This window comes from Bipolaris maydis, assembly GCF_028858645.1.
Source record: "Bipolaris maydis strain C4 unplaced genomic scaffold PSV08scaffold_7, whole genome shotgun sequence".
NCBI classification, from domain to species: Eukaryota; Fungi; Ascomycota; class Dothideomycetes; order Pleosporales; family Pleosporaceae; genus Bipolaris; species Bipolaris maydis.
The window spans coordinates 533,582-557,707 of record NW_027093863.1 but is presented as its reverse complement, the minus strand read 5'-3'; the positions used below and the strand labels follow the sequence as shown (position 1 = coordinate 557,707).

Here is a 24,126-nt window from a genome sequence, read left to right as displayed (position 1 = left end):
GTTTGCAGCCTTGAGCCAAGAGCGGTACTGCTCAGTGACTTGTTACTAGCATAGATTCTTATACGCGTGCTAATTTCGAGGTTGTTGGGTATTGTACTCGCCTTATCGACCAGTGTAGCACCTCCAGTAGTAACCAGAGTTGCTTCTGTTTTCCCACTTTCCACATAGCTCAACACTCTTTCGAACTGCGTCTTGTCCACGCGTCGACCGATGATTGTCGTGTCCTTGTTTGGATCGCCAAAAGATGCGTCTAGGGACTCGAAACGCTGTATTCATGGCTTGGCACAAACTTCGCTTTGATATCCTTGTGCACATATGTAGATGCGGGAACTGGTAATGCACAGCCTGACCGCTGTTGCCGACTATGGCCCTGGAGTGGCACCATTGGACTGCGGCTTGGAGGTGAGCATCGGGGAACACACTATGCTTGGGCTCTTGCCACCCAGTTCTAGAGTCACTCGCCTCAAGTTGCTCGAGCCTGCCATCTGTGCTATCTTCTTCCCAGTGTTGACGCTGCTGGTCAAGGAAATCTTTATCAATCCGTTGTCGGGAGGGAATGACTCCCCCTCCAGCTTATCGCACCATCCAGCATCATCTGTAATCTTCATGTTAGCAGAAGTGGCTTTATATACATACCTGCTGAGACGCTAGGAGTCTCCAGCTTGCCGCGGTGAATTGTGATTGTGAGTCAAGTTGACATTCAACAAACATGCTGTAGCCTTGTCCCAATTAAAATGGCTTCTCAAAGTGAATTTGGAATTAGGGTTGAAATCTCAGTCACCAGTGATTTGAAGTAGAATGCTGTCTCTTAGTTGAGTGTGTACAAGTCGCTTTGCGGAACGTCACTGAAGATGTCACAACCCGAATCATAGATGATGCGATACTCCATGTCTTCATGATGATACGCTAGTGTTGAAATTGATGTAATGCAGGTCGAAACTCGAAAAAAAAAACTATGCTGCTAATCGATATGCTGAAAATGTCCCCCAATGCAAACCAAAAAAAAAGGTATCCCGCATCGCAAACCATGCTATCTCCTCACATTTCCTTCAAGAGCTGCTCTGCGGCGCCTCTCCGCCAACTGCTCCATGAAATCGTTTAACTCGGCCGCATGTGCCCGCCGCGCTAGTTCCGTCGCCCGACGAAGCTCACGTATGTTTGCCTGCAAACGAGCTATATCGTGTCCTGGTTGGACATGCCCAACCGCATCTGGAATGACACGATCGCGTAACAAGTTCCGAAGGGCAGCGTAAGCTTGAGGTCTAACAATGCTGGTCAGGGGGATGATTCAGATGACAGCGCCGACACTGTGGTAAGAAAGGATGGTAGAACTGAAACTCATATGGTCGCCGTGGTGGAACAGCACCGTAGAAGTTGATGGGTTGAACAGGAAATACAGGTTGATATGGAATTGGTTGTTCCGGCTGCACAAGACCAGGAGCATAGAAAATGGGTGGGCGGGGATGTACGTACTGAGGTGCCGGTCGTGGTGGGAGTACTTGTTGGGCTGGAACCAGAGGTTGCGGTGCACCTACTTGACCAGCACGCGGAAGACGGTGGAGCTGATCACCAACCATATGATAAGGAAATGCATGCGCCTCGGCTTGCACTCGACCTCTGCGTGCCTCCTCTGCTTGCTTGACCTGGTCGGATACCTTGATCATAAGATCTGCGTCTGAAAAGCCCGGATTTTCAGCTCGGACTTTGGCCATAGCTTCGTCAGCTGCTCTTTTGACTTCCTGTTCATGACGTTCTTCGACATTTTCATGCAGAGGACACTTGCCTACCTGGCCATCACCAAAGTGTCTATAGTCGATTACATTTTGAGAGCAAACATAGCTGAATCAGCGTCAGTACATTTCTGGCTGAAGATCCAGCGTTTCAACTCACCACTGCAAGTTCCTACAATGCGTGCACGTCATCTTGTTACAGCCTTGTTCCTTGATAAACGGATGCTTGCACTTGTTGCAATGACGTATCAGGGCTGCCGACATGGCTTCTTCAACTATGTGTCTTAGCGTAATCTGACCGTCTTTCTTGGACTCCTCGCAAGTCAGTGGAATATGCGATTCCTTCTGGCAGAGGCGGCAGCTTGTCTTTCCACACTTGGTATTTTGACAACGAAACTCCTTGTCGACTTCGACAGGCGGACATTCCATTTTGAAATCGCAGAAGGGACATTCGGAAAGAAAGTCTAAACCAGCTGCTTTCAGATCCTCCATCTGCTGCATGTGCTCCAATCGTTCGAACGTCTTTTCGCTCAACACATGCTGTAGCTGTCTGCGTAAGAAAGTCCCGTCACAGTCATCGACCCCAAAGCATTTGGGTCTGCAACGCGATTGACCCATTTGCGTCTCGATTTGTCGGCATATGCAGGTTTTGCAATAAAAGTGCACCATGTCGCCACTGCAGCCGAACATGCGGTTCAGAGGCACATCGTCGAAACAGCATGCACACTCGCCCATCAGGTTGTTCATCTGGGCGTCGAGTAGGTTGGCTTCTTCCGCCTGTTCTGCTTCCTGTATCTTGCGGCGTTTTGCTGGCAGTTGTTAGCTAGAGAATCTGGCCATCAACACCACACTAGGAACTAAGCATTTGTGACGTTACTCCTAGGCATGGTCTACTTGTTAGTCCGTATTGCAAAAGGCACTCACCAGCTTCAAATTCAATCTTCTTCTTTGCTGCATGTAGTTCCTTGGGTAGTTGACTGCCCTTCTCAATCAACATAAATTCAGTGCCGCGCTTGTTGCGGGATTTGTTGATTCTGGTAAATGGTCCAGCAATGAGCCCGTAGTCGCGCACTTGTTTCTCGAGAAGACAGTAAGCTTTGTAAAGTGTCTTTTTTTCTTGCAAAACCATCGTTATATGTCGTACAGGGACGTTGGGAAATTCATCCTTGAGGAGCTCTATGCTGCACAGTGTGTTGTCAGTATGACGAAGCAAACAAGTAGCATTGCGCTATCAAAGCACTGCTTCTTCTCTTCAAGGTGCCAGTCTTGCGCTGTTCCATGGCTAGATTGCAGTGTCTACAGTGAGTATTTCATGATTCCATGTATTGCTACAAGAAGCGAACTTGAAGTTCTGTCTAGAAGCAACGTCGCACTTGTTGAATCGGATTTTACACGTAGGTATGCATACTACTTGCACTACAGCAGCTGTGAATGGGTACTTACGCGTCGTGCTCATAACCATAAACCTGTGGGCCACGCTCGCCCTTTTCATAGCCGCTCAACTCATGTTCGGATTCGTCTTCTCGCTTTCTCTTTTTTTCGTTTGCTTCTTTCGGGTATGGTTCGCCTTCTAGAAGCTCGGCGATGAGATGCTCGCATCGGGCCGTTGTTCGCGTGGCGTCTGTTGTCTTCTCCTTGATGAGCTTGAGCACATGCTCAACGGAGATGTCCGGCAATACGCTGAGAATCATTTGCAGGCAGGCAGTCTCAGTAAGCATACGACTATGTGCATTCCGGTCAGAAGCTTGGCCATCGGGCTGCGGTACATTGCCCTGTAACCTGACGGGACTTGACGGCGGAACATCAACATCTGGGATGGCGGTCAAGTCGATCGTCTCGGGATCAACGACTGGTGGTCCTCCACAGGGTTCTGCAATATTCCCGTCAATGTGCGGGTTGTTCTGCGCGGGCCCTGCTGCCGGTCTTGCAATGAGACGTTCCGACTCCTGCTCTGCATGGCCCTCATCTTCTGTTTCACTATCAGAGAGGACGACAATTTCTCGACTCACGCGAAACCCAGGCGGAGCCATTGAACTCTCAAAATCTTAACAGAGTTTTTTTTTCGCATACAGGAGAGATCGGGTGACGTGGTGGTGATTCTAAAGACCGAGCTCGCAATGTGTAGTTACCAGAGCAGTGCTCAGACTGAGTGACAGCCAATCCGTGTGTAGGGTCTCAGGAGAGGACCAAGTGATAGACATTAATGTGTACTTATTTACGTGGTCTGGTGAAGGCAAACGATCGCGAGGGGCATATGTGCGTAGTGTTTACGTGAACAAGACCAGTTCAACTTCACTCGGAGGCAGCCTCGTCAGGCACCTTGGTCAGGCACCTTACCGACCCTCAGCGTCTTTCACAGCCAATGCGCAGTGAACGTGAAGAGGAAGAGAAAACAAAGAGAGCGAGCGCGAGGTTCAGGTTGAGATGCAGTGTGCAGTGTTGCGAATATTCTAGATGTAAGCAGGCCTGAGGTTGGAGGGGGCTACGTATCGCGGAAGGGGCAGCGGAGCGGGCAATGGTACGACCGAAAGGTGAGTTGAAGCAACAGCTACGTGCCACGACAACACACTTGGATGCACGGCTATTACAGCACAGCCAGCATTCAGCAGAACAGACAGTGCATATCGACTTTGAGCAATAATACAGTGGTGATGGTTAAAAGACGGCGGCTTTGCCCTAGCGATGGGGCACAGTTGGTTTGAGGCTGGCACCGCCGGCTAGCGAGGCTGAACCGCCGCTAATGACGAGGCATTGTCACAAGCCTGCCCTCGCGTTGTACTGGGCCGATAAGAAGCAATGTTCGTGATCATCAGTCATGGCCATGGTCGTGATAAATAAACAATGAGTGCACACACTAGCCCGCAACTCTCCGTGAGCGGGCAACCGGCTTCATGCAAGATCTAAAGCTACTCGCGAATCGGACGGCGGCACATGACCCATGGCAAGCAGTGGCATCCGAACTCGCTTTGCCACGGCATACAACGGGCCGCCCAACGTCACGTACCCATCCCAGTGTCTTTGGGGGGAATCCGGGGTTGGCTATAAGTTTGCACGGAGAACCAAGGCGGAATGGAGCCACGGGGACGCGGGGTGTTCTGGACTAAACAAAGACCCACTGACGACGAGTTCCTTTTCCTGCTTAGCACTCCGTCATTTGATACCGACATAGCCAATCCATCGCACCCGAGCGGCCCACTGCTTACTCGGTACGGTATCGTCCCTGCTTCGAGCGTGCATGGGAACTGGGCCGAGCGCATGCCTACGACGCCCTACGACAGCTTGACAAGTAGTCATCGGGAGGTGGACGAGTGAAGGTTATAAAGAACAAGGCCATATCGCAACCCGGTCCTCTTGCAAAATCAACACAGCAATCATGGCCATCACCGATAACCTCCCCAAAGGCGACTCTCCCTCCCTGGCACTCGTCCACCCTACTGATGCGGAGAAGTTGATGCAATTCAAGCTCAATGGGGAGGAATGGCGTGGTGCTCTTAAGCTGCCAGCCTATCTCCGCCGTGAAGACGTGCTCGCGGCGACTGAGATGACCCGTGATGGTGGCATCTCGTACTGGATCCTGGTCGACACTTCATTGCCCAACAATCCGCTAGATCCACAGTCCCGGACGAGGTTGCCGCTGGCGAGTTGTGAAACGTACCGAAAGAAGGCGTGGGTATGGCAAGATGGCACGCTCAAGGAAGTCATCTGTCACGGCGTCGGAAGCGTGTTCTGCGCCAACCACCTGCGAAAACGTGGTTATGCACAGAGGATGATGACCGAGCTGGGCGAGACATTGAAAACATATCAGACAGAAGACGGCACAGAATGTTTGTTCTCGGTGCTATACTCGGATATCGGAAAGGTAAATACTTTGTTGCTATGCGAACTTGTCAGCAGCTAACAATGGGTAGAAATTCTACAACACCTTTGGCTGGGAGCCCTTCTCATCATCGCACGTGTCCATTCCCGGTACTGTCAGCCAGGACAGCAGCAGCCTGCCCACAGCGCGACCGCTGTACGCAGAAGATCTGCAAGACCTGTGCGAGACCGACGTGGCTCTTGTCCGCCGAGAGCTAGAGTCGCGGCCAAAAGGAAGCAACACAGCTGTTGCTCTGATTCCCAATATCGAGACGATCCGCTGGCACCATGCGCGCGAAGAATTTGTGGCGAATGAGCTTCATAGCAAGAAACCGCAAGTCAAGGGCGCCATTGTGGGCACGGAAAAGGGCAAACGCGTATGGTGCTACTGGACGCGCATGTGGTATAATCAGGACCCGACGGACACAAAGGGCAACACGCTGTACATTCTGCGAGTGGTGACTGAGGATGGTGGTTGCGAGGGCTCGTCGAGCCATGCCAACGGCACAGCTCGAGACGATAGCCATGCGGATGCCGTTGCAGCCTTGCTGGCCATGGCGCAGCGAGAAGCAGAGGAGTGGAAGATGGAGAAAGTCGAGATGTGGGCGCCCTCACTTACTGCGCTTGCAGCTGCGAAGAGACTGCATCCAAGTGCCAATGTCGTCCACAGGGACGTCGATAGTGTCGCAAGCCTCAGGTGGTATCCGGAGCACAAAGGCCCGGTAGCGAATAAGATCGACTGGGTAATCAACGAGAAGTACGCGTGGTGCTGAGGCACGCACGTCGCAAGCATAGACTGAATGCGCAAGCACAGCGAGCAGGCGTTGTTTGTAGCGGTACGTACATACTAGTAATTTCTCCATGGGTTGTTTTCCACTTGTATTCGTTCGGTCACCATCTGCGTCGTTCCTTCCTCAATGAACTGGACTAGCCAGAAGCACCAATGAAAAAACAAAAACCTGTCAGATTGCCGTCAACGTCCTGCCTTCCAGTGCGACCGAAGTACACAACCAGTCAGCTGAAGATCATCGCCACGCTTGCCGAAGCAATCGTAATAAGGCCTCACTCCGGGACATCGAGGCTCTCAGTCATCAGCCAGGCTGGAGATTCTGTGGCTACTTAGAGTAACTCAGAAGGAGAAGCATACTATTAGAAATGATTCTATGAAGTCTGATATCGTCGTTAGCAGGGCTGTCGAAAGTATGGGGGGCTTTTCTTTTTTCATACATGATCGTGTACAGCAGAACAGAGGGGATGGGCGAAGTGCAGTATTTAAGGTGTCGCACATGGCTCGTGCGCAGCAGATTCACGTGAGTGAGCCTCACCGAGTCCGTGCACGTGAGTGAAAGCTTGCGAAAAAATTGCTTGCCAAGACTAGCGACCCAGTGTTTTGCCGACTCTTGACCGCGGGTGAGAGTGAGTGATTGGTGGTGAGAGTGAGCGATTGGTCACAAATGGATACATGAGAGAGCTGAGGTGTGGGTGAACTCCACTGGACCCGTTCACGGCGCAGACTTTGCAGTCGCCCATGCGAAGAGTTTGCCAATTGCAGCCTCACGTGCCGCACCCTGTCCTGGTCCTGCTCTGAAATCGGAGTTGTTGCGCTGAACGTACCGAGGAATCGTCGCATTGGGACACTGCCCGTGGGAATCGCATTGCAATTGGCTAGTGTGGCTGGTTCGTCGGCGTGCAAAATCGGCATACCTGGCTTCGTCATGGCACAAAGTACATGTCGTCGTTGAGCGCAAGCATGATTGCATTGGGTAGGCAATTTGTGCATGCAGTCATTTTTTTTTTGCGAATGCTTCTGTCTACCTGCTGCATCATGTGCAATCATCGCGTCACTCGATAGTAGCAGCCATCTATGTTGGTGCATCAAAAAAAGTTTATATACTTCTCTTTCCAGGTCCGCACTAAGGCCAGTAAGCTTTACCCTAGTATTCCATAAAAGTCATCTCGCGAGATAGTAGAGTAGTATACTTGGTAGAAGAGAGATGATAGGTTGAGTAACTGTTAATCTACATGCATTACTATAGACTGATAGGTAATCATCTTATCAAGTAAATGTAGTAAGAAAGTATCATTCAAGTCAACTACAACGAGAGTAATAATGAAGTCTATCTATCCTGATGCCCTTACATAAGCTGCTCAGTTCGTTGGCTTTCTGTTCTTTCTGCTTCACTGGGTTTCCTAAAATTCGCCATGTGCCTGCCTATACTTGAAGCTTATGAGGTGCTGCAACTATTAAAAGTATACGAATAACCAAGAAACGCAACGTGTCATCGCAAAGCATTTACGGGAGCCGGTCAGCTCCGAGTAGACACTTGAAATACTGTATGAAACCTATGGATCTGCTGCGACTGTTGCACACGAGAACGATGAAAACAGTAGCCGCTCAAGTATGCTTCAATCATATGTTAAGGCTGGAATCAGCAAAACTACTACACTAAGACAATCTTTGAAGTTGGTAAACTTTCCAACAGCTTCCTTACAGAAAGCAGATGAGTCTTCCTCCGTTCCTGATTTTCAAGCTTTTGCCCGAAACTATTACAAAGCCTTCCAGCAGGATGATCTAGAGTGACCGATCCAATCCGCTCAAAACAATTGCTGTTGGGTTTCTGCCTTACACGAATTGCCCGGAAGAACCCACTCTCCTGTGATTCTGCAGATATCGGAATAATGAACCCAGACTGGTCCGGATCAGAATCACGGGTTTCAATATCGTCCACAGCGTACGAAACATACAGATGATCCAGATTTGTTATCGTTTGGCTGAGCCCATCATCGTAGTCTTGGGAGTGAGCAAAGAAGGTCTGCGCGTCCAGAAGTGGAGCTCTTAGTGTGAGCGTGATAGGTGCAGACTTGCACATGAAATCCTGAGCGCAGCTTGTGTAGCTGATATCCTCAATACACACAGATTCGAGTGAGCGATGGTGATCTTGAGACCAATGAACCTGTCCGTCAAATGATGGCCATGACCAAGACGGATAGCAATCTAATTTTTGCGTGTCCAAAGTCGCCTCCAAACTCCTCTCCCAAAGAAGGTCTAATAGCAGGGACCCCTCCCATGATCCAGTCAGATATCGGTCATCTGATCGTAGCCTTGCCATACGCTGAGCTAAGCCAGCAAGGGCAGCCATCTTGTCTCGTTTGAAACTGAGCTGAAGCCTGCTGTACTCTGCAATCATTCGATGCCAGAGTCTTGTTGGATTTGCTTCGAGGCTAGCATAAGAGACGTGGTGATCATTCTTCATTCCAACCGGAGGGTTGACAAGGTCTCTATCGTTTTCCCCGCTTTCGCTTTGCTGACAAGTGCGGCATACCCAGATTACTTCTTGAGCGCAAAAGTGCAACACGCGTTTGGACAATCGCATTTCCTGATAGATCCATGCGCGATTGAAGAGTGGCTAGTCCATATTCTCGTCCATACTCCTGCCATCCGAAAGCTGAGGGAAGTTAGGCACACTTTGGCGAACATACGTATCCTTGTATCCAGGCACGAGTTTTGACATGTACTTTGCTGCAGTCGATGAGAAGCAGCCTCCAGTACCGTCCTCAGACTTTGTTGCTGCAATAGTAACGCATGCATTCTCGTAGATATCAGCCATCTTGGGAACCTCGGTGCACCAGTCGTCTGTGCTATCTTGAATAATGCACAATGAGTCAATCCAGAGATAGGAAATGTCCAAAGCGCTACATATGTCAACCGCGTCTTGGAAGGTTGCACTAAGATCGTCCCAGGGTATTTCAACCCTGTGGCTATCGAGATTTTTCGTCGTCGTTTTGATGGGCTTGCTGGTGCCCCAGCAATGGCTCAAACAGGCATAGCGCTCCACCGGGATGTCCTCCAGTAGTGTTATTGATCTTCCTTCCAAATGAAGAAATCTCTTTGCGCGGTTAAATCGAGAGGGCTCATGCTTGTGTTGATTTGTGCATCTGTCATGGGTCGTCTCGCATTCTTCCATCCATCTTTGCATACTGGCAATGGATCCTGCAGAGTCAGTCCTGCCTGCGAGGTGTTTAAGATATTTCTTAGTAGAATCACAACTTTGAAACGGATTCGTCTCCTGTCCTGAGTGGCTTGTGAGTATTATGTTGCAGGACAAAAGAAATATAGCCTAATGTCATCCCAGTCTACTTCCAAGATGCAGCTGATTTCGCGATTTAAGGTTGATGACAGCTAGGAAAAATTGCTACTTACCATTAGATGTGTAAATAGATAAGTGAATATAGTGCTCTCCCTCTATGACAACCATCAAATTGTCCCACGCGGCGGCGATACTTGTAATTGATTCGACATGAGGGATGGTCAACTCCACACAGCTGGTGATGAACGCACATCTGAGACAGCCCGCTTGTGCACTTTCAGATAAATCGGTGTACTTGAGATCTAGCAAGGAACTGGGTGACTTGTCGCAGACATTGCACCCCATTGTAACACATAGTTGGATCGAGGAAGACCTCCGGGGAGTACATACATAGCATTGGTCTTTTCGCGTTGTACCCCGTGGCAATGTGTCGTTGGATACTCGTAAATGCGACCCACACCCATCCAATAATTGTTGGCAAATCAGGCGTCGTCACGTTTCATGCTCGAACAGTGTGGCAATTCGCTGGCGTATCAAGGCAAAACTATTGGTTTTGTCTCCCAAGATCGAAATGCTGCTTTCTCATTGCAGGAGAAAAGCAAATCACAAACATATGCGCACTTAATCTTGTTGCTACGTACACCACCTCGCGTTCAGAAGCCGGTGGCGTTACTACGAAATGTTAGAGTTGAACGGTGCCGAGTAGCGAGCATAGCATACAAGTACTTGTTGGACCGGGATAACTAAATATAATGTTTTATTATAGTAATCTAATTAATTCTTAATTAGAAAAACCTCTTCTAGTCTAAAAATAATATAATATCAACAATGCGACTAGAGCTAGAATTGCACAGGGGCTAACTAGCTCTAATTACTATTCTTATACAGTCGATCACATCTTGGTAAGAAGTGATATTGTGTCGTACTAAATGAGGATCCAATTTAATTAAGCTTCTTGGGGCAAGTCGTGCCAAGATGTTTCTAGTTAATAAGTAGTAAGCTCACAGGGGGCTAAGCAATGCCACGGTGTGCCCAAACGTAACCTTAAGTATCAGCTACGCAGACAACAACGGAGCTTTGTTGTCTTGTGCCTGCCTTTTTAGCAGCGTTGTAGGCGCGTGTAGCTGCGTGCTCGGCTCCGCTAGAAGCCCTCCCTGACAAGCAAAAGGGGTTTATTGATATGACCGAACAGGATATTAGTGCATAAATTCACGTACCACTTCGTATTTCTATGAAGATCGCAACATGGGTACGCCTGCGCAATCGCGTTACGATTGTTCTTAGTGAGTGTTATTTCAGTCCCTTAACGAAAAATCCTATCCTACTATGGGCTTCCGACTTTCTAAGGCTCACAGCTTCTGTTGGGTTTATGAACATCAAATGGTGGGTTGAAGGTAACGCTCTGATGGGTACAAATTGACCTTATATAAGCTATCCTTAATAAAGCAAGTAAGCCGAGTAGTTTCATGTGGGTCACTAGGAACGAAATGATTCATTGGACGACCGAGTCATTGGAGTTACGTAGATATACGGTCTTTCCACCTTCTAAAAATATATCAGTAGGGCCGAATGATTATTGCAACCTTAGGATTGCAACATTAGGATGCACGGATGTATACCAAGGTACATAAATAATGGCGGTGACGCTCAAAGTAATGAAAATGCGATAGCTTGTCAGATTCAACCTTAATCCTAATTCTCATCAAGGTTTACTCAAACTACACAATGAAGTTCCTTTCTGCCGCTTTCATGTTCGGCTTTGCCGCCGCCGCCGCCGCCGCCGCCGCCGAAAACGTCACCATCTCCAACTTCCACTATGTCGCCGTCAGTGGCTACCCACAGATCTCCTTTGACCTATCCGTCGATAGCGAAAGCTGCGAAGCTGTCAACTACACTGTCCCTGGATTTGGATACCCATGCGATAAGAAGGCCGAGTGGACTTTTGATGTGCTCAGTTTTGATGTGATTGCGAATGGAGGTCGCCACATTCGTCTCCACCACACCGTCGAAAAGTAAGCTGTGGACTGATGTGACAGAGATTAGCAATTACTAATATCATTCTAGTGTTAATTACACTGGTGACTTTGATATCCGTCTGACCGGTCCTATTCCTACTGTACTTGATCAAGTTGGCACCTCTACGGCTGAAATGGAACCAACATCATAGAAGTCTACCAGTGGTAGAAACAATAACTTGAAGAGAACTGTATTATTTGTATATATACCATACAATCTCAAAGTAATTCAAATAGCAGACTGATCTTGGGCACGAACAGTAATGATAAGGAATTTAAGGCAAGCGGAGTTAATGTTCGAGCCTACACGATATCCTTGACAGAGTGACCATGTTGAGTTGAGTCCGACTGAAAGAGGGGCTGGTAGGCCTGCGGCGCGTCTACAAGCTTCGACAAGCTCATAGAGTTCGTTGTTGATGTAAAAACGCCTGACATCATCTTCTGTAGGACGCCAAACAGGATCTGTAACAGTGCCGAGATAGATCATGAAAAAAGTCTCGGCGAAGCAGATTAACCACGGATATCGCGTGTCATCATATTGTGCAAGGCCGCGAAGGCACACAGTCGAGTTGGGCTTCAGGACAGCCTGGTCGTGTCTGCCGCACTTATGTTTTACCAGCCGTTGCATATATTCGTACCAGCGTTGAGCGAACCCAAATTTTCCCGTGGCGGAACCTACGTAGAGCTGTCGGATTTGCTCGAATTCTTCCTTGATATGCAACACGTCGACATAAACACCTTTTTCAAGGTTCTTTGCGACCGACCATCGTGGGAGGTTTACTAGGTCGTCCAGCGTGAAGTCCAGATTCCCAAGAGTGAAATGAACCGAATTATCAATTCCGCTTAGGAGATTCTCCAGTAAAAAATCTTCGGATGCTCGGCATTTAGAAGCCGCGGACTTCAAAAAGCTGACGATTTTACGAGCAGTCTCTACGAAGCGGTCTTGCCGTTCTCCCTCTTGGATGTACGAAGTTGTATCGACTTCAAGCTTTCCCAGCTGCGGATGCGAATCCATCCTCTATTTCGGAGGCACGTTCTGGACAGTTGCCTGCATTTCTTCTTCATCGAGGATTTGGTCTTCATCCTTGAGGTGGACTCCCGTCTCTTCGAAAATCTCGCTTTCATTGCCAGGTAGGGCGATCATGGCCTGGCGTTTTGCAGCGGTTTTTCTTGCATTGCCCTTTCTCTGAAAACCGAGAAGCCTTGGATAAAACCTCTTGCTTTCGGCTGAACAATCGACCGAAGGTTGGTGTATATCGGCCTCTTCTTTATCTTGAGAAGTGTTAGTCTCCTCAAACGTCGATTGTATGGCATTAGTGGTCTCGTCGTCATTATCTTCGTCGTCGTCCACCATGATCCATTCGTTGTCTTCATCTGTGGTGGCTCTTGGATTAGCATCAGAACTCTCTTCTGCCTCTTCCGACTCCACAGACTGCTCGTCAGCAGTCTGTGGAGGATCGGCCGGAAAAGCAGCTCGCTATACGTCAGAAGGACGCTTCTATTTCAAGTTCCTAAAATTTTCACGTTTCGTTTCGATTTTTTTCTTTTTTCTTATGTTTTCTCATATAAAGCTCACGATTTTTCAAAATTTACGTATGCATAGATGGGGCTTTCTATTTTCTTTATGTTTTTTCTTTCTTTATCTATGTAATGATGTTTTTTAGTTCATGTTAGTACAAAAGTTAATGGGAGGATTAAATAGTTAATGATATCATGAAATCTCTACTTGGCATCACCCACTTTCATCCGGACACGAGCGGATACCCAATCACGTGAATATTACACCCCGGGCTGCTTACCGGCCCCCAAACTTTGAATAACAAACGACAACATTCTCCCTTTCCCGTCTCTTCCGCTACCTATCCTTCATCACGTACATCAATCATCATACCTCCCATGTTAGCCACCATATCGCCCAACCTCGCCCGTTGCCTCTTCCACTACCCACCAGTGTGGGGCTTCCGCATCGCGTTTCGCCTTGGCATGACAGCGGGATATCTTGGGCGTAGTCTGCGCACTGGGTTTAACGGGTACTTTGAACTTCGTCGGTTCACGCGTTTGAGCTTGGGGAGAATGCGGGGTTGAGATGGAGGCGGACTATTATGTGAATTGTGTAGCGTGGACGCGGTTGCTTTCGTGAAGGAGTCCTGCGTGTAAGGGGAGACTGGAATCATTTGAGCATGCGTTCAACCGGCAGCCTTTTGGCTGGGTGGCCTCATGTTTCATTTGGGTGTTGGTGTTGCTCGAGAGCGATGGTTGTGGGCTTTCAGGCTGAACTTGATTGTAGTTGCGAATTGGGGGTTCTGTTGGCGTTTATGTCTGTCGTTATTACATCCTTTCGGAACCATGGAGCTAGGGAGCACGCTGAACATACTGATTTTGGGTGTAGTAATGCCCTGATGCTTACCCGTTTGGAAGAACCCGCAGACGGCAGGCGAGATCATGGCTTACATGAAATTGGATGGTTGGTTAAGAAGAAGACCCATGCTGTAAATCATCTCGAAAAACGCTTATCCGCTATAGTGGTGGGTGTCAAAATGTACCAATTATCTCTTAAGCCATATACTGAATACTACAGTGAGCTCCTATGACGACTGCACATACATTACCCCACCATGGAAATATGGGCTTGAAGAGGTATTCACAATAGTCCGCCGACTGTTCGAATAATCTCCCAGTAGACTTATGGTGCCACGAGCAAATTCTCTTCCCTGTTGGGATAGAGCGATTGCGCCGACATCGCCGCATGATGCAGGAACGGAGGTGGCGGGGGGCTTGGTTTGCGTGTGGCGGGGCATCGGAATGACTGCGGCTGCCTGCGATTAGAGCGCAAAGGCCCTGAATACACACCGTCCTTGTTCGTTCGTGACGAGGCCATGGGGGCAAGTAAAGAAAATTTCATCATGCATCAGCCTAGACGCCTCGTGCATGCGTTCTGGAAGCTGACGGGACGGGGCAGTTGAGTGGTTGAGTCAGTCAGCGATTCCGGAGCTACAACAACAATTTTCCCCATGGGGACCTTGACTCTACATTGACCCCAAGCCAGCATCTTGACTTTTTACTTTTTGTTTTGCTGGACGACTGCACATATTTAATACCATGTCTTCACATACAGCATCGCAGCGCTATCTGAGCACCCGGGGAGGCTCATACGACGTAAGGTCGGTGCAAACCGTGGGCGCAGTCGCATGCTAACATGTGCAGTTCTCATTTGAGGATGTTGTCCTCAAGGGCCTCGCTGCAGACGGCGGCCTGTTCATCCCCGAAGAAATCCCTACGCTTCCCGAAGACTGGGCGTCCAAGTGGAAAGATCTCTCCTTCGAAGACCTCGCCTTTGAAATCTTCTCCCTCTACATCTCCCCCTCAGAGATCCCATCTGCAGACCTAAAAGACATCATCCGTCGTAGCTACTCCACCTTCCGCGCAAAAGACGTCGTCCCCACCGTCACACTCGACAAGGAGAAGAACATACATCTGCTCGAGCTGTTCCACGGGCCTACATTTGCCTTCAAAGATGTTGCCCTGCAGTTTCTCGGCAACCTGTTCGAATACTTCCTCGTGCGCAAGAACCAGGGCAAGGAGGGCCGCGATAGGGAACATCTGACTGTCATTGGTGCTACAAGTGGCGATACTGGTTCGGCCGCCATCTATGGTCTGCGCGGAAAGAAGGATGTCTCCGTCTTCATCATGTTCCCGCACGGCAAGGTCAGCCCCATCCAGGAAGCCCAGATGACGACCGTCATTGACGCCAATGTCCACAACTTGGCAGTAGACGGCACTTTCGACGATTGCCAGGTATGTACAGAAATAATACATCACACAGCACGACTAACAATACCAGGACTTTGTAAAAGCCCTCTTCGCCGACCCAGAAATCAACAAGACGCACCGCCTCGCTGCCGTAAACTCCATCAACTGGGCCCGCATCCTTGCACAAATCACCTATTACTTCTACGCCTACTTTGACCTTATCAAGAAGCCCTCCTTCCTCCCCGCATCCACTGTCCGCTTCGTCGTACCAACCGGCAACTTTGGCGACATCCTCGCTGGCTTCTTCGCGAAGCGCATGGGACTGCCTGCCGAGAAGCTCGTCATTGCCACCAACGAGAACGATATCCTGCACCGTTTCTGGGAAACCGGCAAGTACGAGAAGCACCCCGTGCACGGCAAAGAGGCCGAGGGTGGCATTCCAGCAGACGGCGCCAAGGCGCACGAAGGCGGAGTCAAGGAGACGCTGAGCCCAGCCATGGACATTCTCGTCTCATCAAACTTTGAGCGCCTACTGTGGTTCCTCTCATACGATGTCTACAGCACAAACTCGGATGCTGTATCGCAAAGGAGAAGTCAAGCAGGCGACCACGTACGAAACTGGCTCAACGAGCTCAAGTCTCAGGATGGTTTTGCAGTAGACAAGCAGATTCTAGAGGCTGCCAAGGCTGACTTTTCCTCGTACCGTGTCAGCGATGAGGAGACTATTGAGACCATCAAATACGTCTTCAACGCGGAGTCGTCCAAGAATTACGTCCTTGATCCCCACTCGGCTATTGGTATCGCGGCAACGCTGCGCTCGGTACAAGTGTCAAAGCCTCCTAGCACACACCACATCGCACTTGCGACTGCGCACCCGGCCAAGTTTGCCAATGCGGTTGAGCTTGCGCTGCCGGAGCAGAAGGAGTACTTCCAGGCGAAGGTACTGCCGGATGAGTTCAAGGGACTTGAAGATAAGCCAAGGCGAGTCAGCCACGTCAAGAAGGCTGAGGGATGGCAAGGCGTACGCAAGGTTGTTATTGCGGAAGTAGAGGCAGAGCGACGGGCTGCTGAGGGTGCGAAGTAGAGACTTATAAGAGGTTGATGTTTCACACGGGCGTCGATTATATTTGGATAGACTACATACTGGATATTGAATACAGAAATGGGAGTCATACACGTTTTCATTATATCAGTCACTGTTGGGGTTCTCATTGTTACATGGCTACCAAGCATACCCTACTTCCGCTCTTTTCATTCTCGATACCTATTTCCGCAGCACATCCTCGACCTCCTTCTCCTCCTCTCCCACCCCATCCCTCCGTTTAACAACCTCACTCTCAAATCCCAACCCAGCCCTCTGCCTCAAAACCCCATACACCGCACTACTATCTGCCCTCCTCCCCCTCTCCTCCGCATACCCCTTCGCCTCCTGCGCAGCCTCAAGATACATCTCCCCAATCCTCAACTCGACCCCCCTTTCCCTCGCAACCGCAACCCCATGTCCCACATCCTTAATCCCAAGCTCGAGTCCTGACGCCGGCACCTGGCCCACAGCTGGGAGATACGAACCCGAAGTTAGGCGCCGCGACACACCAAGTGCATACGCGCCAAAGTTTTCCTCGATAAGGGATTCGAGGGTGGAAGCGGGGAGTCCAGATGACTCGGCTAGGACGTGGGCTTCAGACAGCAATGTCATCAGGCCTGCGGTGATGAAGTTGCTGGTGGTTTTGAGCAGCATGGCCTGCGAGGCTTCATCGCCGACGTGTAGGACGCGGCGTGCCAGGACGCCTTTGAGCAGCGGCATTACACGGGTGATTGCTTGGGGCGGTCCGGCGACGGCGATGAGGAGGTTACCGGCGATGGCGACGGGTGTGGCGCCGAAGACGGGGGCAGATATGTACCAAGCATTTTTCTGGGCCAAGGAAGTGGAGATTGAGGTTGTGGTGGACGGGTGGACGGTGGTTGTGTCGATTATTATTTTTTGGGAGAGGGGCCCGCTGGATTGGATCGAGGTTGTCAGCGTGGTAAGGGCTGTGTCGTCGCTGACCTGGAGATTCTCAGTTATGTTTCTTGGACGGAAGATGAGTACTTCCTGGAGAAGAGAGGAAAATGGGTTTGTACAGATATGAAAATGACATTGCAGATTTGGACTAGATCGGCGATTGTGGGACACGCCGTGGCACCGAGCCCTTCCAAAGGCTTGCCTCGTGAGGGTGTTCGATTCCAGTATTTCAACGGCGGATAGTCGTCTGGATGCTGTTGTATGTGTTTTTGGATGTTGGTTGCCATTGCCAGACCCATTGATCCTAGGCCTATCCAGCCCACATGCAGCTTTTCTAATGAATCCATCTTGAAAGAAACTGGGTAAGTAAATCTGGCTCCAGTCTTCTCCCCACAAGTCTTTGAAAAAGGTAGTCAGTGTAATGGTAAGGTGACTCAAACATGGTATACATGCACATGAGTTAGTTTATCGCACTAGTGTGCATCAGGCAAGTGAGTAAATCGGATATCCGACGAGACTTGATTCTTTAGACTATCTTGAGAAGAGTCAGTTAAACAGTGTTCAGAAACTGACATGACTCGACGACTAAACGTGTCAATTTCTTTCGCCAAAAATACGTTGTAATACTAAAGATATGTATATACCAAAGACAAACTCAAACTCCGGGCTATGCTGGTATCCAATAATTTTGAGAGCCAGATACGGAACCAGCTGAGTAATGATACTATGCTCTGGCTCTGGCTCTGGCATGCGTAATATAATCGCCTGCTACAAAACATCCTACTCCTCATCCTCGTCATCGTCGACCACACGTCTCCGCTTTGTCCGGCTAACCACGACTTCGTCATCGTCATCGTCGTCGTCTGCAACAGCCCCGCCCCTTGATCTCTTCGGACTTGGCGCAATTCCCTCATCTGGGTCGTCGTCGTCCTCGACAATCTCCGGCTCCTCGTCACTAGCAGCGATAAAATCATCCTCCTCGTCATAGTCGTCCTCACGATTCCTCCTAGGGCCGCCATAGTCTTCGTCATCGCTCCAGTCACGCCGTAGGCCGCCACCCTTTCTCTGTTGCTGTTTCCTAGGGGCGCGGTCTTCCAGTCCATCACCATCGAGTCCACCTCCTGATGCTCGTCCACTGCTGCGCCCCATGGTGCGGTTGGCGCGCTCGGCCTGGCGGGCTTCGTGCTTCTCGCGGGCGCGTAGTTGCCGCTGCTTCTCTTTGAATGTTGCTTCTTCGCGTTGTCGGCGTAGCTCGGGATCTTCGTCTACGTTGATAAAGGAAATGGCCTGATCGGCATCGTCGCGACCCTTGGACGCCACCTTTGCAAGATCGTTTTGCAACTTCTCCAGCGCGGCATCTTTTGTGTTTGCAGCGGGCACCACGTTTAGGGATGCAGTGAGCTTGTTGGTCACACGCATAACGTTGGCCTCTTCGTAAGGGGCCACGAGATATGTGTAACTCTCCTTCTTCGCGCTCGTCTTGGCACCGGATTTGTCTTCCCTGATTGCTGTTGGGGTAGGAATCTTGGGGTTTATCTGCGGTGGCGCAAGCGTATTGGCGTCAATGTCGAACTGCACGGTAGGGTCGCTGGCGAGTTGGAGGGTAAGAGAACCGTCGGACCACCTTAGGATACGAGCATTCGACTGCAAGACAGCGTTATTCGAGGGTGAACGTCGCCATCGGATGGTGGTCATGGCAGTGTGGTAGGCGGAAAAGTGTTCGGACGCGCCAACCTTGGAATGGTGGTCGGTGGTCGGTGGTTGGAATGTCCTGTGATCAAAGGCCTTGTCCTCGAAGGAAAGGAAGCGCGGGACCTTGAGCAGGTAGAGTTCATTGTCAGTGGGCTCGGGGACTGCATGGCGCGCCAGGTCTGCATCCATGTATGCAAATGTCTGTTGCTCGACTTCCTCGACGGCCTCTCCCTGCCTGACGCGATCATTGCGTCCTTCGTCGTCGCCGGAGTCGAGCTCGGCATCGTCGAGCTTGCGCTGCTCACTGTGACACGTCAATTGGATGTCGCATACTATTCTCTATCGCGACGTACGCTTGCGCATCGTGCGCATCTCCCTCGGCGTCATCGTCCGCGGCGCCGTCGCCAAAGAGATCGTCATCGTCGTCGTCAAGGCCATTCTCCTCGACGGTATTCAGCGGCGTGCCTCCCTCGCCATCGTCAGCAGGAGTGGCATGGCCATTGGCCTCGTCGCCGGACAGGGTTGGGTCGTGGCCCGCGTCGGACATGGTCGCGACAAATGGCGGAGGCTGCGTTGCGTTGCGTTGCTTGCGAGGCGCAGAAACACGGGCGTGCCGGGACGTGTCGGGGCGTGTCAGGGCGAGGGTGAAGGACGGGGCAAGCAAATGCCACACGTGATGATGGTACAGCAAAGGACGGCGGAGGACTGGAACGCAGCAGCTGCACCGCTTCAAAGTTCCCAGCGACGCCAGCAGCAGGCCGTGTACTGGGCGCTATACCAGATGCGGCAATAGCGCCCCGCCCCTTCTCGACGCAGGCCCAAGGGAGTGTCGAGTGGGCCCAAAAAGCGTGCCCGCTTGAGACGTATCACCACCTCCTCCCCTTCAATTCTCTTGCATACTCCTCAAGCCGGCCCTCTCTAGGTGCATCCATAGCTCCCGTCTCGCCGCTTGCAGCCCCTGCACGCCCATAGCCAGGTCCCCGCAAACAAATGGCTTCTTTCTTCGCAAACGTGTAAGTTGCTTGGCACTTGCTCGCCCTCGCTCGAGTGCTCTCTCCCCTTCCCTCTACTACAGTCCAAACACTCCCCCTCCCTGGTATGTTTCAGGCAAATCTGCTGCATATCCTCGTACGGCTTCAATCTCGCCATCTCCGCCTCACTCTGGGAAGCTGCGATTTGGTCACTTTTGGCCTCCCAACTCCCGCCCGCCGAGGCCCCAAAGGTGTTTCCCTCTTCTAACAACTTCACCGATAGTCGCCAAGGACTGGCCGGCCGCTCCAGCAAAGGCCAGCAAGGCAAAGGCGGCTCTTCGTCACCAACGGCTTCATACTCTGCTTCGCCAACTTCTCAGCACGCCCCAAACCAACCGCCTATGCCTGGTTCGCCTGCTCTGTCGTCCAACATGTCGTTCGAAGGCCCGCCATCCGAGGGGTCCGTGCCATCTGGCTCTCGCAGACCGCCTTTCTTTTTCCGCGAGGAGTACTCCAACTTGATTGTCAAGGGTAATTTCATGACGCTGGCTGCAAAGCCCAAGCTCGTTGAGGAGGGCGAATGGCTCGCTCATCAAGGTAAGCTTTGCCACGTGTGAGGTTCGGCCGGAAATGGCGCTAAAAGCATATGACTAGTTGTCGAGCAGTACAGATTGCTAGAGCAAATGATTGAAGTCATCAAGGTAGTCGACGATAGGACGGGCAAGCCCATCTGTAACCCAGATGTCTGTCCTACCATGTCTGCCAGTGGTCACACATACACCTGGCTCGACAACAACAAAAAGCCCATCAAGATCCCCGCCATCCAGTATATCAACCTTGTACAAAAGTGGATCGTGGGCAAGATCAACGACCCAAACATCTTCCCTACAGACACCACCGCAATCTCAATTGGAACGACAACCTATGCCTCTGGCTCCCTGACTCCCAACTCGACGCCACAGCCTCTGGGTCCCACGAGCCTCAACCAACCCGTATCCCAGCTGGCCGGACGCGAGTGGCTCGGCAAGTCATCCGGCTTCCCCGAAACCTTCGAGGGCGATATTAAGAGCATCTATCGCCAGATGATGCGATGCTACGCCCACATCTACCACGGCCACTGGCTAGAACCCTTCTGGAACGTGAGTGCGTACAAGGAACTCAACACGTGCTTTATCCACTTCATCAACGTCGGCAAGCTCTTCAACCTCATTGGCGACAAGGAGATTGAGCCCATGCAGCCGCTGGTCGACCTCTGGGCGGAGAAGGGGCTGCTTCCTCCCATTACTGCTGCCAAGGAGAATGCTCCGCCTGCGTCTTGAAGATAGTTTTGTCTACTACTACTACTACTACTACAACAATTACTTTTTGAATTCCTCAGTCGACCAAACAATAAGCATGTGGGTAGCCCCATTTGATATGGAGGCCCCTCCCCAAAATCCACGCGAGGCCGTCCATATTTCTGCATTGTACATGTAGCGCGAAACCGAGTCAAAAGCGAGGATGATGATGATGACGATGAATTGGCGTTCTGGCATGTCTTGCCATTTCCGCAAATGTGAGCCTCGGAGATAGCATAGAGCAAATTAAACCTCTTTTTTTTTTTGCAATTGTCCTCGTTCTTCATCTTTTGATAAAACCAATATCAGCTCACACGACACACATGCAAGGCACAAACGACGATGACGACTTAGCAAGAAGAGGCTCAAATTTGATAGTACCACGCAAAAGCAACCAAACAACTCTTGTCCCCCAACCATAACCCCTCCTAGAAACGCAGTGTCATAGCCCCATTCCACACACGCACTCACAAAACTCCAATGGCGACACAGACCAGAGAATCCCAGAATCTCCGCTCCGCTCCACCATTTCCATTTGACATTTTCATCACCAATGCAAATAACACTTCATGGGTCCGTGGCATGCGGGACGCGCGTTCGTTATGGAGATGCCCGGGCAGGGACAGGCACTTGACATTTTTCGTGACTCGCTACATTACAGCTCGCCCCAGGGGCGAACTTACTGGTGACCGGCCTTGCGGAGGGAGTTGCTCAACCACTCGAGACCCTCGTACAGACCGTCACCAGACGTGGCGCAAGTCGACTGGATGTACTGCATCGGGTTAGTGGGGACGCCCTAACAAAGTGGGTCTGCTTGCAACTTACCCAGGCACGTTGTCGGAGGCTGTGGAGACCAAGCTTGTCGGTGATTTCAGCAGCGTTCATGGCGTTCTGTCACGAAAGGGTTAGCCATTGTGCAATTGCGAGACTTTGCGAGCGACGATGGAGGCTTACAGGCAAATCCTGCTTGTTGGCAAAGACAAGGAGGAGAGCATCCCTGAGCTCGTCCTCGTTCAGCATGCGCTGGAGCTCCTCGCGCGCCTCGACAACACGGTCGCGATCGTTGCTGTCGACGACGAAGATGATACCCTGGGTGTTTTGGAAGTAATGCCTCCACAGAGGACGGATCTTGTCCTGACCGCCGACATCCCACACGGTGAACTGGATGTTCTTGTACTCGACAGTCTCGACGTTGAAACCTGGAAAAAGGGGCACAAAAGTCAGCGCTCTGCCCTTCGCAACGGAGACCGTATGCAGCGCAACATACCAATGGTTGGGATGGTGGTGACGATTTCACCCAACTTGAGCTTGTAGAGAATCGTCGTCTTTCCGGCAGCGTCGAGACCGACCATGAGAATACGCATCTCCTTCTTTCCCCATAGCTTATCGAAGAGCTTGGAGAATGTGAGACCCATGACTGCGGTGGGTGGATGTGCGAGTGTGAGGAGGGCGAGTGGGAAGGCGGTGTATAGACTCTCGAACCTGTGGCGCTAATTGTCAGGACGGTATTGAGAAGAGAGCCATGGCGTCATGCGCGGAAAGGGCATGCCACGACGGGCGTGGTCCTCGCTGGCGCAGAGACGCACTGGGGGGCGTGGCCTGTTGCCAACCCAAGTCGCAGCCCGGAGGAAAGCTGGCCTCGGAGGAGGCGACGTAGGGTTGAACAAAGCAACCACAGGAAAAAACAAGGCGGCGAGGGACGACTTACGGCTATGTTCGTGAGAGTCGGTGGTATTCGGGGATGGGGCGGGTGGATGTGGATGTACTCTAATTGATGCACAGGAAGGGCTGCGTTGAAGAGATGTGGTGGAAAGCGCGGCGAAGGCTGGGCACTGTTCGTAAGCTGGTAAGTGCCACTACCGCCGGCACGTGACAACTAACAGCGATCGCTTATCTGCGCGTGTTCAAGGACTTGCGGTGAGAGGCGAGCGTCTCCTTTACATTCTTGGAACTGCTCTTATGCACTTGCTCGCATCTTGACACGTTTGGCTCTCCTGAATGTCCAGAGCGGGAATCCAGGCAGCCATTGGCCTCCGCTTGGCCGATCCCCTCAGCCGCCCCAGGATTGTGTGATCTCGAGGACCCACAGCTATCCGCACTATTCACTTGACGGGGCATTCCTGTCTTCATGAGCGGTTCACGGCGACGACGCATATTGCAACCCTTTTTGACGGCTTCATTGTTTCCATGCCCGCCCTGGCAGAGCCGTTACCGAGGCCGCAAGACTTGTCCCACCAGTTTCGCCGGCTCCATGGCGCTATTGTGAAACCACCTGCCGCTGCCCAAGACGACCAAAACATCCCAAAATTGTCCATTTGTAGTAACGTCGCACAGTCGCCTTAGGCAACAATGTTTCGTGCAAGACAACATCAGTGCACCATCAACTGGACACGGTTGTCATTGTTCCAAGGCAGACATGATTGACACTGCTGCTATTCCGGGCCCCCCAATGTTCTCTGCTCTCGCCATGTGCACCATCTCCTCGTCTGCCTGTTCCACCTCATATCGCCCTGTGCACCTCTTTTGTCTTCCTTTCACTCATAGCCACTGCAGCTCGAACGAAGATGGACAAGCACATCCAAATACCCGTAACCCAGAGCCCGCCGCGAACATGTGAAGCCACCGAAGTAACCGTGAGCAAACAACTCACTGTACAAGCAAGTCGAACAGCAACAAACGAAACTGC

General features: G+C 51.0%; 10 protein-coding genes across 10 annotated transcripts; 4 read left to right on the top strand and 6 right to left on the bottom strand.

Moving 5' to 3' along the window:
• Positions 1-1,262: 1,262 nt before the first annotated feature.
• On the bottom strand, positions 1,263-3,760 carry PSV08DRAFT_371141 (uncharacterized protein; the record flags this gene model as incomplete). The annotated part of the gene is made up of 4 exons (XM_014227268.1): positions 1,263-1,839; positions 1,891-2,539; positions 2,655-2,911; positions 3,174-3,760. The coding sequence occupies 4 exons, from the start codon at positions 3,758-3,760 to the stop codon at positions 1,263-1,265; spliced, it is 2,070 nt and encodes a 689-aa protein (XP_014082743.1).
• Positions 3,761-5,091: 1,331 nt separating this feature from the next.
• Positions 5,092-6,550, top strand: PSV08DRAFT_298020 (uncharacterized protein). The gene is made up of 2 exons (XM_014227269.2): positions 5,092-5,589; positions 5,639-6,550. Exons 1-2 carry the CDS (start codon positions 5,104-5,106, stop codon positions 6,356-6,358), a joined length of 1,206 nt encoding a protein of 401 aa, XP_014082744.1. The 5' UTR covers positions 5,092-5,103; the 3' UTR covers positions 6,359-6,550.
• A 1,476-nt stretch (positions 6,551-8,026) lies between these two features.
• PSV08DRAFT_223273 (heterokaryon incompatibility protein-domain-containing protein) lies at positions 8,027-10,024 on the bottom strand (the record flags this gene model as incomplete). Its single annotated transcript, XM_066092178.1, has 4 exons — positions 9,787-10,024; positions 9,052-9,657; positions 8,909-9,031; positions 8,027-8,862 (listed from the first exon to the last, which is right to left on the bottom strand). The coding sequence occupies exons 1-4, from the start codon at positions 10,016-10,018 to the stop codon at positions 8,027-8,029; spliced, it is 1,797 nt and encodes a 598-aa protein (XP_065949096.1). The 5' UTR covers positions 10,019-10,024.
• A 1,309-nt stretch (positions 10,025-11,333) lies between these two features.
• On the top strand, positions 11,334-11,996 carry PSV08DRAFT_298010 (uncharacterized protein). The gene is made up of 2 exons (XM_014227271.2): positions 11,334-11,685; positions 11,738-11,996. The coding sequence occupies exons 1-2, from the start codon at positions 11,399-11,401 to the stop codon at positions 11,838-11,840; spliced, it is 390 nt and encodes a 129-aa protein (XP_014082746.2). The 5' UTR covers positions 11,334-11,398; the 3' UTR covers positions 11,841-11,996.
• Positions 11,739-13,586, bottom strand: PSV08DRAFT_223272 (uncharacterized protein; the record flags this gene model as incomplete). The annotated part of the gene is made up of 3 exons (XM_014227272.2): positions 11,739-12,685; positions 12,731-13,165; positions 13,566-13,586. 3 exons carry the CDS (start codon positions 13,584-13,586, stop codon positions 11,918-11,920), a joined length of 1,224 nt encoding a protein of 407 aa, XP_014082747.1. The 3' UTR covers positions 11,739-11,917.
• Positions 13,587-14,718: 1,132 nt separating this feature from the next.
• PSV08DRAFT_202543 (tryptophan synthase beta subunit-like PLP-dependent enzyme) lies at positions 14,719-16,661 on the top strand. Its single transcript, XM_014227274.2, has 3 exons — positions 14,719-14,844; positions 14,893-15,483; positions 15,530-16,661. Exons 1-3 carry the CDS (start codon positions 14,788-14,790, stop codon positions 16,520-16,522), a joined length of 1,641 nt encoding a protein of 546 aa, XP_014082749.1. The 5' UTR covers positions 14,719-14,787; the 3' UTR covers positions 16,523-16,661.
• A 41-nt stretch (positions 16,662-16,702) lies between these two features.
• On the bottom strand, positions 16,703-17,859 carry PSV08DRAFT_223267 (uncharacterized protein; the record flags this gene model as incomplete). The annotated part of the gene is made up of 2 exons (XM_014227275.2): positions 17,560-17,859; positions 16,703-17,485 (listed from the first exon to the last, which is right to left on the bottom strand). Exons 1-2 carry the CDS (start codon positions 17,785-17,787, stop codon positions 16,703-16,705), a joined length of 1,011 nt encoding a protein of 336 aa, XP_014082750.2. The 5' UTR covers positions 17,788-17,859.
• An 82-nt stretch (positions 17,860-17,941) lies between these two features.
• PSV08DRAFT_202538 (Leo1-like protein-domain-containing protein) lies at positions 17,942-19,831 on the bottom strand. Its single transcript, XM_014227276.1, has 2 exons — positions 19,486-19,831; positions 17,942-19,436 (listed from the first exon to the last, which is right to left on the bottom strand). The coding sequence occupies exons 1-2, from the start codon at positions 19,677-19,679 to the stop codon at positions 18,221-18,223; spliced, it is 1,410 nt and encodes a 469-aa protein (XP_014082751.1). The 5' UTR covers positions 19,680-19,831; the 3' UTR covers positions 17,942-18,220.
• Positions 19,832-20,534: 703 nt separating this feature from the next.
• Positions 20,535-21,422, top strand: PSV08DRAFT_179891 (Mob1/phocein; the record flags this gene model as incomplete). The annotated part of the gene is made up of 2 exons (XM_014227277.1): positions 20,535-20,700; positions 20,758-21,422. 2 exons carry the CDS (start codon positions 20,535-20,537, stop codon positions 21,420-21,422), a joined length of 831 nt encoding a protein of 276 aa, XP_014082752.1.
• A 368-nt stretch (positions 21,423-21,790) lies between these two features.
• On the bottom strand, positions 21,791-22,855 carry PSV08DRAFT_223260 (ADP-ribosylation factor family-domain-containing protein; the record flags this gene model as incomplete). The annotated part of the gene is made up of 4 exons (XM_014227278.2): positions 21,791-22,212; positions 22,266-22,331; positions 22,395-22,639; positions 22,708-22,855. The coding sequence occupies 4 exons, from the start codon at positions 22,853-22,855 to the stop codon at positions 22,120-22,122; spliced, it is 552 nt and encodes a 183-aa protein (XP_014082753.1). The 3' UTR covers positions 21,791-22,119.
• Positions 22,856-24,126: the final 1,271 nt, after the last annotated feature.

What these genes read in the sequence shown, in the direction of transcription:
- PSV08DRAFT_298020 (XM_014227269.2), top strand. Translation starts at nt 5,104, where the DNA reads ATGGCCATCACCGATAACCTCCCCAAAGGCGACTCTCCCTCCCTGGCA. An exon ending in TATACTCGGATATCGGAAAG is followed by an intron (nt 5,590 to 5,638) that starts GTAAATACTTTG and finishes AACAATGGGTAG; the next exon opens with AAATTCTACAACACCTTTGG.
- PSV08DRAFT_298010 (XM_014227271.2), top strand. Translation starts at nt 11,399, where the DNA reads ATGAAGTTCCTTTCTGCCGCTTTCATGTTCGGCTTTGCCGCCGCCGCC. An exon ending in CTCCACCACACCGTCGAAAA is followed by an intron (nt 11,686 to 11,737) that starts GTAAGCTGTGGA and finishes ATATCATTCTAG; the next exon opens with TGTTAATTACACTGGTGACT.
- PSV08DRAFT_202543 (XM_014227274.2), top strand. Translation starts at nt 14,788, where the DNA reads ATGTCTTCACATACAGCATCGCAGCGCTATCTGAGCACCCGGGGAGGC. An exon ending in CCCGGGGAGGCTCATACGAC is followed by an intron (nt 14,845 to 14,892) that starts GTAAGGTCGGTG and finishes TAACATGTGCAG; the next exon opens with TTCTCATTTGAGGATGTTGT. An exon ending in GCACTTTCGACGATTGCCAG is followed by an intron (nt 15,484 to 15,529) that starts GTATGTACAGAA and finishes TAACAATACCAG; the next exon opens with GACTTTGTAAAAGCCCTCTT.
- PSV08DRAFT_202538 (XM_014227276.1), bottom strand. Translation starts at nt 19,679, where the DNA reads ATGTCCGACGCGGGCCACGACCCAACCCTGTCCGGCGACGAGGCCAAT. An exon ending in GATGCGCACGATGCGCAAGC is followed by an intron (nt 19,437 to 19,485) that starts GTACGTCGCGAT and finishes GACGTGTCACAG; the next exon opens with TGAGCAGCGCAAGCTCGACG.